The sequence below is a fragment of the Mesoplodon densirostris genome, chromosome 19 (genome assembly GCF_025265405.1).
Source record: "Mesoplodon densirostris isolate mMesDen1 chromosome 19, mMesDen1 primary haplotype, whole genome shotgun sequence".
In the NCBI taxonomy this organism is placed as follows: domain Eukaryota; kingdom Metazoa; phylum Chordata; class Mammalia; order Artiodactyla; family Ziphiidae; genus Mesoplodon; species Mesoplodon densirostris.
Window position 1 is genome coordinate 1740188 of NC_082679.1, and position 12206 is coordinate 1752393.

Sequence of the window (12206 nt, forward strand, 5' to 3'; positions counted from 1 at the left end):
TTGCGGAGCATGGGCTCTAGGCATGCAGGTTTCAGTAATTGTGGCTTGTGGGCTCTAGAGCATGGGCTCTAGATCGCAGGCTCAGTAGTTGTGGCGCACGGGCTTAGTTGCTCCATGGCATGTGGAACTACCCGGACCAGGGCTCGAACCTGTGTCCCCTGCATCAGCAGGTGGATTCTTAACCACTGCACCACCAGGGAAGTCCCAAGACTGGATATTTAAAAGGGTCTTAAGACTCCAATAGCATACTCAGATAAGGCTTTTTTTACAGACAAAGATAAGAGAAAGAGTACAATACCAAAAGTACAATCAATAAAAAACAAATGGGTAAATTGGATTTCATGAAAACTAAGAAATTCTACTCTAGGAAAGATAACATTAAGAAATGAAAACCAAAGCCACAGACTGTGAGGAAATATTGGTAAAGCATATATCAAATGAGTAACTTGCACCCAGAATATATTAAGAAGTTGCAAGACAGTTCTTTAATAGTAGGCAAAAAACTTTGAACAGATACTTCACTAAAGATATATGGATGGCAAATACACAGGGAGTCATTAGGGAAATGCAAATTAAAACCACAGTGAAATACTACTAGAATGGCTAAAATGAATGGCCAGTGTCTTACATACAAAGTTCAGGAAGGATGTGAAGAAACTGGAAAACGAATACACTCCAGGAAATGTGAGATGGCATAACCATTTAAAACACAAGGTGGCAAGTTCTTAAAAAGTTAAATATTTGGATCAACTTCCAGCATGACAGTGTGAGGAACTCTGCAAGCCCTGCTTCCCAATGAAACTGGTGAAAAATTATAAAAACACCATCTAAAGCCTCTAGAAATGATCCTAAGTCTACACAGCACATGAGGAAACATTTAAGGAAATCTAATACTCAGGACGAACAGCAGGAGCCAGTCACATCTGAACCAAGGCCACACCCTCTCTCCCTGCTTCGAACTCAGAGATGAAAACTCCAGACTGAGGCAGCCGAGAACACAGGGCTCCCTCTCACTAGAGCTGCCAGGCAGAGGACTAGCCTCTCAAGAGGGGCAGGATGTCAGCAGTTCTCATCCTGCTCCAGTGTGCATGTTTGGATGAATGGTATTCAATTGCTGGCTCCCTCATAAAGGCTGCTCTCAGAGCTTCCATGTGTAAGTTGGGTTGACCAGCAGACAGCACATGCCCTGCACTCTTAAGGCCTTTCTCCGATCTGAACTTCCTGGTGCCAAACAGGGGTAAGAGTGTGGCGACAGCCTTTCTTCGTGTCCCCGTATTCATAAGGCCTGTTTGAGCTGTGAAGTTTCTGTTGCTGAATCAGAGTGGACCTTCGGTTAAAGACGTTTCCACATTAGCTGCATTCAAGACTTTTCTCCACTGTGAACTTTATGGTGTTGAATGAGGTTGAAACGCTGGCTAAATGATTTCCCACAACGGCTGCACTCATAGGGCATTTCTCCAGTGTGAATCCTCCGGTGTTTAACAAGGCTGGAGCTGTGGCGGAACAATTTCCCACATTCCCTGCACTCATAAGGCCTTGCTCCAGTGTGAACCCTCTGGTGTTTAACGAGGCTAGAATTCTCACTAAAGAATCTTCCACATTCATTGCACTTAAAAGGCTTTTCTCCAGTGTGAACTTTTCGGTGTTGCATGAGGCTAGAGCTTTGGCTAAAGAATTTCCCACATTCGCTGCACTCATAAGGCCTTTCTCCAGTGTGAACTCGCCAGTGATTAATAAGGCTTGACTTGTGGCTATAGAATTTCCCACATTCACTGCACTTATAAGGCCTTTCTCCAGTGTGAACTCTCTGATGTTTCATGAGGCTTGAGTTAAAGCTAAAGAATTTCCCACATTCGCTGCACTCATAAGGCCTCACTCCAGTGTGGATTCTGTGATGCTGAACAAGTGTGGAATTATGCCTGAAGGCTTTTCCACATTCACTGCATTTAAAAGGCTTTTCTCCAGTGTGAACTCTCCGGTGTTGAATGAGGTCAGCATTGCGACTAAAAGATTTTCCGCATTCACTGCACCCGTAAGGCCTTTCACCAGTGTGAACTATTTGGTGTATAAAAAGGTTGGATTTATGGCTAAATAATTTGCCACATTCGCTGCATTCATAAGGCTTTTCTCCAGTGTGTAGTCTCTGGTGCTGAACAAGTAAGTATTTCTGACCAAAGGCTTTCCCACACTCGCTGCATCTGTAATGCCTTTTTCCAGGGTGAAAGCCCTCCCCACTTTCGGTGCTCCTATGTGGCTCCCCTCTGCTGTGAGCCACCTGATGCTTGGGAAGACCAGAGCTAGTTGGGGAGACCTTCCCACCCTCCTCACCCTCTTCTCTTCTTGAGGGTTTCTCTCTAGAGCTCAGCTTCAGGTGTTGGTGAAGGTTTGCTCTGAGCACTCCTTCCACATAAACACCCTGCTCAGGTGCCACATCCTCAGCCTCCGCTCCACACCAACAACCTGAAAGCAGAGAAATGCTGATGAAGAGTACGTCCACTTTGGCGGGACGGGGCAGTACCCTCACAAACGTGTCTGACACAGCCAGTATGGAGTCCCTGGGATTACTGGCAGGGTGAGGGAGAGCTCGCTGTGCAGTGCAGGACCTGACAACCTCACAGATCAGGGGGACTCATGAGTAGCAAGGACACAGGATGGGATGCAGCCCAGGGAGGAAAGGCAGGGTCTCCAACACACTCCTCCGCAAATGGCTTTCAGCAGGGTTTCAGCTGCTGGTGACACAGGAACACAGTGCAGAAGGGTGTGTCCAGGCCCAGAAAAATTGAAGGCAATTGAATAGCTGGTGTTCAAGGACTATTAAGGATATGTGTACGCCTCACGACACATGGAGTGAAAGCTTGTATTATGACCTGGAAAACTTCCCATCCTCCTGTTGCCTGAACAGCCCCACAAACAAGCTGTAAACTATGCCACCACGTGCACCAGTGTGAGAAGGTGGGCCCCTGCCACAAGTTCTCTTACCTACCCTGCTGACTGAGACCCAGGGCCATTTAAACTCACTGGTGACATCCCCTCGCACCTTCCTCACGTTCCCCTCCTCAGTCCTCACCAGCGACGCTGCATCCCCTTCCGAGGAGTCCACCGTGGCACTCTGTGCAGGTCGGTGGTGCTGGCAACCACTGCTTCACTGCTGTCGCTCTTTGTCTCCTGATCCCATGGGTATTGGGGGCCCCATCCCTGGAGATCAGTGGCTCAAGACCTTTCGGGCCAGGATCTTAGCAGGAACATTTAATTCCAGCAACTCCCAATAACCAGAGGAGGTGGGCCAATTATTCAAGAAAAGGAAAACATCTTTGCAACATTGCTGGGCTCTACTTGGTGCCACTGCCTATCAACATGCCAACTACTGCTCAGCTCCTGAGGTCTAGGAACGATCGGAAAAGGAGATCTGGCCACCAGAGCTGTCCTGAGTGGATCCCGACCCAGCTGAAGTCACCTTAGAAAGGGAAGCTGCTGCCTACGAGAGGGGCCACAGAAAGGCAGCATCCAAGGTCTTCTCAGACCCGGCGGCTCAAGAACACAGGAGATCACAAGGAATTATAGGGCGAAACTTGCAATTTCACAACACTAGAAATACCAATGATTCTTAAAGATTTCATTCAAAGAGGTGGGGAAAGGCAGCTGATTGGTTACTGAGAGCATTTAACATGGGTGCACGTTCAGCCCCAGAGATGAGGCAGCTGCCAGCATTTGGAAAGAGGCTAAGATGCACAATTAAAGATGCGTTGGCCCTCCAAGTTCAACTCTCACCTGGTATTTGGGGGCTGAAGGACCCCAGGGAGGACAGAGGGCATCCCAAACGCCACCGTAGGTGTGCCAGAGACCAAAACTTTTGATGGGATTATAAAGGCCTCAGACGAGGAATCTGAAACCTCTACCACCACTTGGGACTCAGAAGCCCTGCTGTTAACTGAATTGGATTTTCATGGCCTGGAGATGCCCAATGGGAAATAAATGGTCAAGGAAGCCCATGTGCTCCTTTGCAAAAACCAGAATGGTTCAATGGATCTATCCGTTCTTTGGGCATTCAGACAAGGAGAACCCTGAGCACGTTTCTAAATCACGAGGCCCTCTTTGTCACAGAGTCCAGGAGTTGTTCTTGCAGGTGCCCATCCCGATACAGAGGTTTGTTGCTTAACCTTATTGGTATATCTCACACCAAATGGGAGGCCATGGATGGAACTATCTCCCGACGTGCCATGAGAGCTGCATGCACCCTGACTCACACATTCTGACGTATCACATCCACCGCCTGGTGTGCGGGTAACCACCCCCCACGCCTCGCATCCTTTCCCGACTGGCTGACGCCCCCTACTGCCTCCAGGGTGATACTGGTAGAACGAATCATGGCAAACAAACTGCACCAGGTGTCCATGATCTGTATCAAACAGCTGCCCATGATGGTGGCCCCTGATGCTTTGAGTTTTCCTATGAGAGACAGATGTGTGTGACACCTGAACAAGCTCAAGACCCTCTCACAAAGTGAGAACCTGTGGCGTTGCCCCTGCTGGTGAAGGTAGTAAACATGCCATAGTATCACCTGAAACAAGGTACTGGCCTTTGGCTGGTTGTTCAAGATCTACTAAAAGAAGGGGAGATTATTCCTGCTATTTCTCCTTAATAGGAGTGGCACTTAACTATTGGTTATCGAAACCTTAAAGCTCAAGTTCCCCCCATCAGGGGTCCAACACCTAACATAATCCAGTTAACTGAAGACATCAAGAGGGCACCAGTGACTACTTGGCCATGGTGGATCTGGCCCAGTACATTTTATTCTGGGCCTATGACCCCTTAGTCACAGCCCCAGTTTGCCTTTACCTTTGAAGGAACCCAACATACATTTACCAAGTTGTCAGTGAGTTATTTAAACAACCCAGTCCACAATTACTGCCAGGACTCGGACCGGGTCTCCTCCCCACTCCAGTTCTTTATCCACCAGGTACCCCCCTTTTTCCATCAACCCAAGGACGCTGGGAAAAACAGGCAATCATCTATTCCCATCTTATTTTTTTATTTTTATTTTTTTTGGCTATGTCGTGTGTCATGCGGGATCTTAATTCCCCAACCAGGGATCGGGCCTGTGCCCCCAGCAGCAGAAGTGTGGAGTCTTAACCACTGGACCACCAGGGAAGTCCCTATTTATTCCCATCTTAATCAGACTTGTGATAGCCACAGGAGACACCAGCTTTGGCACCAGTGCAGCAGCCTTTGTCAAACAAGATCAGATCATGTCTGCCAACCAGCACCTTCCAGTGGCTGTCTCAGATCACATACAAAGGCTGCAGGAAACCTTGGCCCTTATTCAACAAACCTACAAGTCTCTGAGCCCAGATGGTCATGGATAACAGACTGGCTCGTGATTGTTTACTAGCCAGGAAAGGTGTCTCAGGACAGCTACAGGCCAAGCTACGAGGATTAGGACAAGTGGTAAAAATCTTTCGTAACATAACCAAAAGCTTCCAAAAGACTCCCTTAAACCTGGAGGTGCCTGATCTGTTCTCTTGCCTTTCCCCTACTACCTGCCGTGCTGGCTGCAGCCTGGGTTTCAAACCCTCATTATATACCTGGTAGGACCCTTCTTAGTTGTCACCTTTGTCAAAGATTGCCTTTGGTGGCAAGAACAGACTATTCCTGTCACCTCTAACATTGCCACAACCCAGGTGGCAAGCATCACCCATCCCAATGAGAGTTGATAATGATGTTGAGACACCACAGGGTCAACTATATTGCAACCTTTGAAGCTCCCTGTTTTCCTGCTCCCTCAGCATCCCCACAAAGAGGCTGTGAGCACCCCACCAGTGGCACCAGGGTGAGGAGGCTGGTCCCTGCCACAAGTTGCCCTTCTGGTCCTCCCCCGAGTGTGACCTAGTACGTTTAAATGCACCAATAAAATCCCTTTGTGTTGGGACTTCCCTGGTGGTGTAGTGGTTAAGAATCTGCCTGCCAATGCAGGAGACACGGGTTAGAGCCCTGGTCTGGGAAGATCCCACATGCCACGGAGCAGCTAAGCCTGTGCGCCACAGCTACTGGGCCTGCGAGCCACAACTACCGAGCCCGTATGCCACAACTACTGAAGCCCGTGTGCCTAGAGCTCACGCTCTACAACAAGAGAAATCACCGCAATGAGAAACCCACGCACCGCAACAAAGAGCAACCCCTGCTCGCCACAACTAGAGAAAGCCCACGCGCAGCAACGAAGACCCAACGCAGCCCTAAATAAATAAATAAATAAATCCCCTCGTGCCTTTTCTTGCAGTCTCCCCCCAACCACCAACAGAGACACTTGCCAACAGGTCCTCACCCTCTGCTTCCCCCCTGCTCCGTTGAGCCTGCTCCCTCGCGCTCCTCCCACATGACCCCCTTCTCGGCGTGCAGTGACTGTATCTCTGGGCCTGTGAGCATAATAAACTTTGGTTTCTTCCTTAGGCTCTCCTGTGTTTCCTCTCGTGGCTGCACCTGCCTGGCCATGTCATAAAAGAGCACAAAACGGGCCTGCTGTCGGCGAGCACTGCAGAGGAAGCACTGGAGGACGGGTGGCGGACAGCCCTGGCTCGGAAACCAGAGCAGCCCTGAGCAGCGGGCGGAGCCGAGGAAGAAAAGGAGAACATCAGCCTTGGCCCCTTGTTTGACACCAAAACATCGGGGCACTGTGGGGAGACTCTGGTACGATTTGAACCCACCCCTGAGCTCCCTCTTCCCCACGTCCTCCCTCCAAGCACCTCTTGGCGTAGCTGTGATCACGACTCCACAGGCAGGCACAAAGGGCTCTCCCCACTGCTCCAGCTGAGGAACTTCCTGGATCCTGGAAGATGTGAGTCCTAAGGGAGGGACAAGGCAGGCAGGTCAAAGCAACCCGCTCCACGGCAGCCCACAGGGACAAAGACTGAATATGACAAACAAGAAGCTTGGAGAAGGATCTTGCAGGAGCGACCCAGTCAAGCAGTGGCCGTGTTGGTACCTCAGTTCCTGGCACAGGCAGATCCCATGTCAGCCAAAGGAAGAGGGCAGAGCTGGGCGCACAGGACTGCCGTGGATTCTCCACAGCATCGGGCCAGGGAGAGGCCAGCAGTGTGTGACCCATCCGTCGGGCTACAACACTCCTGATCCCCAAACCCTTTCCTGCACAACTCTGGGGCAGCAGCAGCTTGGGGACAGAAGGGGTAGTGTACCCAGCCCAGGCTTTCACTCACAACACCTACGACAGGACACAGGGAGGGACGCGGTACCCACGGACCAGCTTTGGGAAGGACAGACCTGCCCTTGGAGAAGGGGGAGAGCAGAGCCCCGCCGACGCTGTGGGTGCAGGAACTTACCCAGAGAGGCCGTCAGGGAGAAGTTCTCCAGCATCACACGGCGGTGCAGGAGTCTCTGGGCTTCATCGAGAAGGCCCCACTCCTCCTGTGAGAAGTAGACAGCCACATCCTCAAAGGTCACTCGGCCCTGCCAAGATGGGGATGGTTCAGCTTATGTGCAGCCTCCTTCCCAGGACTCTAAGCATCTCCCCCAATATCCACCCTCCTCCCAAGCGACCAACCTCAGAGGAGATCCCAGGCCCTGGTGCCGTTGATGCCCACCCTCTGCTGGCCGTATCGTCGATCACTGTGTTCAGCCCTCCTCAACCACAGGCAGGGGGGCACGTGTCACCTGAGCCCCGGTGCTGGCCTGCAGAGCCTCACCCTTCTGCCAGACAGCTCACCTGGGATCCTCTAGATTGTGCTTCCCAAACACAACCAAAACTGAGTCACTGTTCTCCCCTCAGGCCGCAGTCCAAGGGCCTAGGGCCATCAGTTGACACTCCCCCCAACATGTACATCGTTCTTTTTTTTTTTAATATAAATTTATTTATTTATTTTATTTTTGGCTGCGTTGGGTCTTCATTGCTGCATGCAGGCTTTCTCTAGTTGTGGCGAGCGGGGGCTACTCTTCATTGCGGTGCATGGGCTTCTTGTACTGGCTTCTCCTGTTGTGGAGCACAGGCTCTAGGCAAGAGGGCTTCAGTAGTTGTGGAACACAGGCTCAGTATTTGTGGCTCGCGGGCTCTAGAGGGCAGGCTCAGTAGTTGTGGCGCACGGGCTTAGTTGCTCCACGGCATGTGGGATCTTTCTGGACCAGGGCTCGAACCCGTGTCCCCTGCGTTGGCAGGCGGATCCTTAACCACTGCGCCACCAGGGAAGCCCTGTACATTGTTCTTTACACCACAGCTCCCTTCACAGCCCCAACCCCTCGCTGCCACCACCACCCCCTACACCACATCCTGCATCTCCCTGGCCTCACCACGTGCCAGTGTGCACATGGCGTCCTGAGGGTGCTTGGCAAGTGCAATCAGAAGCCTACTGTCCCAGTGTTCCAAAGGCACTAACTGCCAGGGGCAACCCCCAGGCTGCTTTGAAGGCCCCCTTACTTGGCCCTTATCCTTGCTTCATCGTCAGCCACCCGACACGACGCACAGATCTCAGGTACACTCAGCCTCCTTCCACTTCTGTGTTGCAAAGCTGTCCCCTCATCAGTCTCAGCTTCCTCTGACACTTACTCAAAGCCCAGGTCCAGGGACTTCCCTGGTGGTCCAGTGGTTAAGACTCTGTGCTTCCAATGCAGGGGGCTCGGGTTCCATCCCTGGTCAGGGAACTAAGATCCCACATGTGCGCAGCACGGCCAAAAAATTAAAAAAAAAAAAAAAAAGAACAAAAGCCCAGATCCACCTGTCTCTCACATCAGGCCTAACAGCTGTCCCAGAGGACCCTGTGTGATCTTGTGCTAACCTCCAGGTCACAGTGGGGATAGGAACAAGAGCCTGGGGAGCCCATAGCTGGATGAATAAGCAATAGCACCAGGTTTGCTGTCATCTCACTGCCTTGTCTCATATCCACTCCCCATGGAAACCCTGGCCACCAGCCAGATCCTCCTCACTCCTACAACACCTCCCCATGGCCACTACATTCCCTCATGTGTTTCTGTGAAGCCCACCACCCCATCTAGCAAGAGACCCAGTCCTCGGCCCCACACACTCCTCCTTTGTCACCTAACACACTGCCACAGGACCTGAAGGTGCCCCCTGCCAAACCTGATCGCAGTTCCATCGTGGTCCACACACCATCCATATTGTGGATGAATCCAATCTGAATGCTTCACCTGAACTCAAAATGTGTGTGTCCAGGTATCCACTGGATGAATCCACTCAAGGGTTTCTGGAGCATCTCAGTTCAACAGCCAGAACCTAGCTCCTAATATTCCCACTGAAAATTACTCTTGCCGCCGACTTCGACATGGTAGTACTAACCCTGCTTCTAGCTACTAAGGCCAAACATCTCAGAGTCACACTCTTCCTCTTCTCTCTCCCACCCTCCACATCAGAAAGTCTGCTCAGACCTACTTAAAAAAAAAGACACAGACTCCAACATGTCTCCCACCTCCGCTGCCGCTACTCTGGTCCAGCTACCAACACTCGCCTGGACTATTGCAGTAGCCTCCTCCCTGGTCTCCCTGTAACCCAACAGTCTGCTCTCTACTCTGCAGCAGAAAATGCTTGTTAAGCCTGGGTCAGATCAGTTCCCTCTGCTCCAAACCTTCTATGGCTCCCACCACCCTCCGAATAGAGGCCCACCTCTTCAGCCCACCAGTCCAGGTCTAATGCCTGCTTCCTGCTGTTCTCACCAGACATAATGGAGACCTAAGGTGGCCTGGGCATTCCCAGCTCAGCCTCCCCTCTAGCATCTTCTAATGTTGACCACTAGGAATGGAATTTCTTCTAAGCGTCATGCCACTGGTTGCCAGAAATGGAAACCAATCCGTATAATTCCTGGTCTGGACTCAGGGACCTGACCTTGGATGACCACCTTCCAGGGATCTCAGATGGCAGGGTAGGGAGTGTAGCAGGTAGAGTCCCAAGACACTACAATCCTGGAGCCCATGCAGGTGGGAGGTGAAAAGGGTGAAGACCGAGGACACCTTTCACTTACCTCTTCATGGTCTGCAAGTGATTCTGCAGCCACAGCAACCTATGGAAAAGCAAGGCTGTGAGAAGCAGGCAATAATGTTAGGCCCCAAAGGCTCAATCAAGGTGCCTTACACCATCTGGGCCTCAGTTCTCAGTGATGCCTCTTACCAGCTGTGTGACCTTGGACAAATACTCGACCTCTCTGTGCCTCAGTGTTGTGATCTGTCAAATGGGGATAACAATGGTGTCCACTCAGTGGGGCTGCTGTCTGCATCAAACTCATTCCTATGCAACAAGTTCTAAATATCAACTCTTACTGTTCTCATAAGTGATGCTTCTGTCAAGATTTCCTGGTAGGTATTAAAAATGCAGTTTTTTTAACATGGCTTTTAACTAAGAAAATACAATATTGAAGATGTTTGATTTAATTGAATGCTTAGCAGTATATTGAAATTTCAACCAATTATTAAGTGTTTATAACCATTACCTTGTTAAAGCCATGTTATTTTAATTGCCTATGTAAGTGTGTATGTATATACATTAATATTTATGTACACACGTATATATGTATTTTTACCAGTTAGTGTTAAATGAGTATTTATTTCATAAACTCACGATTTAATAAACTGGGGACTTGGGCCTGAGAAAACTGAGTAGATACTAGTCCTACTGGCAGCCTAACTGCCTGCTATACACTCTCCTGAAGGGAATCCTGCTAGGGGCCTTTGCACTGGAGCAGCTGCTCATCCCTCCTGCCCTAAAAGCTGGGGGAACTTAGGCACCAAAGGAGATGCTCTACTAGCCTCGCTGAGTATTCTTTTTCTCCACAAGGAGTGGAAATGAGGGCCTGCGGAGCCTGGAGTGGCAAACCTACGCCACTGAACATCTCAGTCTCCACCCCAGACCTGGGTCCTTATACCCTATTACCCTCCATTCCTGCACACACCAGCCAGAACCACTTTGGAGCACAGGACTCCACCCCTCTGGAGGCAGCCCCACCCTCCAGGCTCATCTAAAATAAAAACTTTGATTCTCCCTCCTAAATAGGACCCACAGTGCTTGCCCTGGTCCAGGCCACCACCCATCATCCCTTGGATATCTCCAGCCCAGATCCTTCCGCAGAACCCCATGAGTGAGTGAGCAAGCTACCCCCATGACACCTCCACTCTGGGACATCTCAGGGTTACCATGTCCAAAATCGAACTCCCAATCTTATCCCTGAAGCCTGCTCCCTGCAAACCGAAAAACAGGATCGTCCTTCCTTCCCTGCTTTTTCACACCCACCTCTGGTGCAGCAGGAAATCCTGTCAGTTCAATGTTCAAAGCCCATAAGAAATCTGATCAGTCCTCCCCGCTGTTGCCACCAGCAATGGTCCAGTCCGCACCAGCACTCTCTATTAGTCTATTGTACTCACAGGTCTCCTAGTCTCCACTCTTATCACCCCCACCCCGCTCTGTTTTTCCCTGAGAAGCCTTTGGAAAACTTTGACACATAGATTGAGTCTCTCCACTTCACAACCCTCCGTGGCCACCAGCGGCCGCAGAATGAAGGCCCAGCTGCTCCGGCTGCCTTTTCACGTGGGACTCATCCCCTTAAGCTGTTCCGTGCAGACTCGAGAGAAACTTCAAGTTTATGCCTCTCAGTTCGGTTACTGTTCCAAGTCTTTGATTGTGCCGGTCCCTCTGCCTGTAACCCTCTCCCACACCCCATCATACTGGCTGACAGAAATGGGGGACCCCTCCCCCCACGAGCTCCCTACAGACCTGGACCCAGGGGCTCGAGCAGGGCACGATCAGTGGGCCTTTGGTGTCCGGTGGGGTGAGGGCGGTGAGAGACCGGAGGACGAGTGTTTACCTGAGCCGGGACTCTAGGCGCTGCCGCAGCCATCGGAGTCTGTGGGCGGAGCCGGGCCGGGAGCGGCGGACCAGGTCGGGCCCCAGGCATCCCTGTCCCCGACCCAGAATCAGGTCACCTCCGGGCGCTGCTGCCCGAACGTCAGACCCGCCTCAGTGCAGTGCAGCGCCTGCCTCCTCTCTCGGCTTCCCGCTCTTGTCACCCCAGTTCAAAGCAGCTTTCCGGGGCCTCAGGCCAGGCGGAGAGACCCAACAGACCCCAAAACGACCGCCCCTAAGTGGACGCCAAAAGTCCCGCCCAGCGGGTTCCGCACGCGCGCGGAAATGTCTGTTTTCTTGGCCTAACACAGCCACCGGGGAGAGCAGCGCCTGCTGGGTAATGTAGTTCACACACCGCCAA

General features: G+C 51.4%; 1 protein-coding gene across 1 annotated transcript; it reads right to left on the reverse strand.

Moving 5' to 3' along the window:
- Nucleotides 1-436: 436 nt before the first annotated feature.
- On the reverse strand, nucleotides 437-12085 carry LOC132480963 (zinc finger protein 773-like). Its single transcript, XM_060085593.1, has 5 exons — nucleotides 11808-12085; nucleotides 9975-10013; nucleotides 7332-7458; nucleotides 6738-6836; nucleotides 437-2460 (listed from the first exon to the last, which is right to left on the reverse strand). The coding sequence occupies exons 1-5, from the start codon at nucleotides 11895-11897 to the stop codon at nucleotides 1361-1363; spliced, it is 1455 nt and encodes a 484-aa protein (XP_059941576.1). The 5' UTR covers nucleotides 11898-12085; the 3' UTR covers nucleotides 437-1360.
- Between the last annotated feature and the right edge of the window lie 121 nt (nucleotides 12086-12206).

Bases quoted from the DNA above. Each gene is read 5' to 3' on its own strand.
- LOC132480963 (XM_060085593.1), bottom strand. From the start codon at position 11,897: ATGCCTGGGGCCCGACCTGGTCCGCCGCTCCCGGCCCGGCTCCGCCCA. The intron at 10,014-11,807 runs GTAAACACTCGT...GCTTTTCCATAG, and splicing joins CGCCTAGAGTCCCGGCTCAG to GTTGCTGTGGCTGCAGAATC. The intron at 6,837-7,331 runs GTAAGTTCCTGC...TCCCTCCCTTAG, and splicing joins CTCCCTGACGGCCTCTCTGG to GACTCACATCTTCCAGGATC.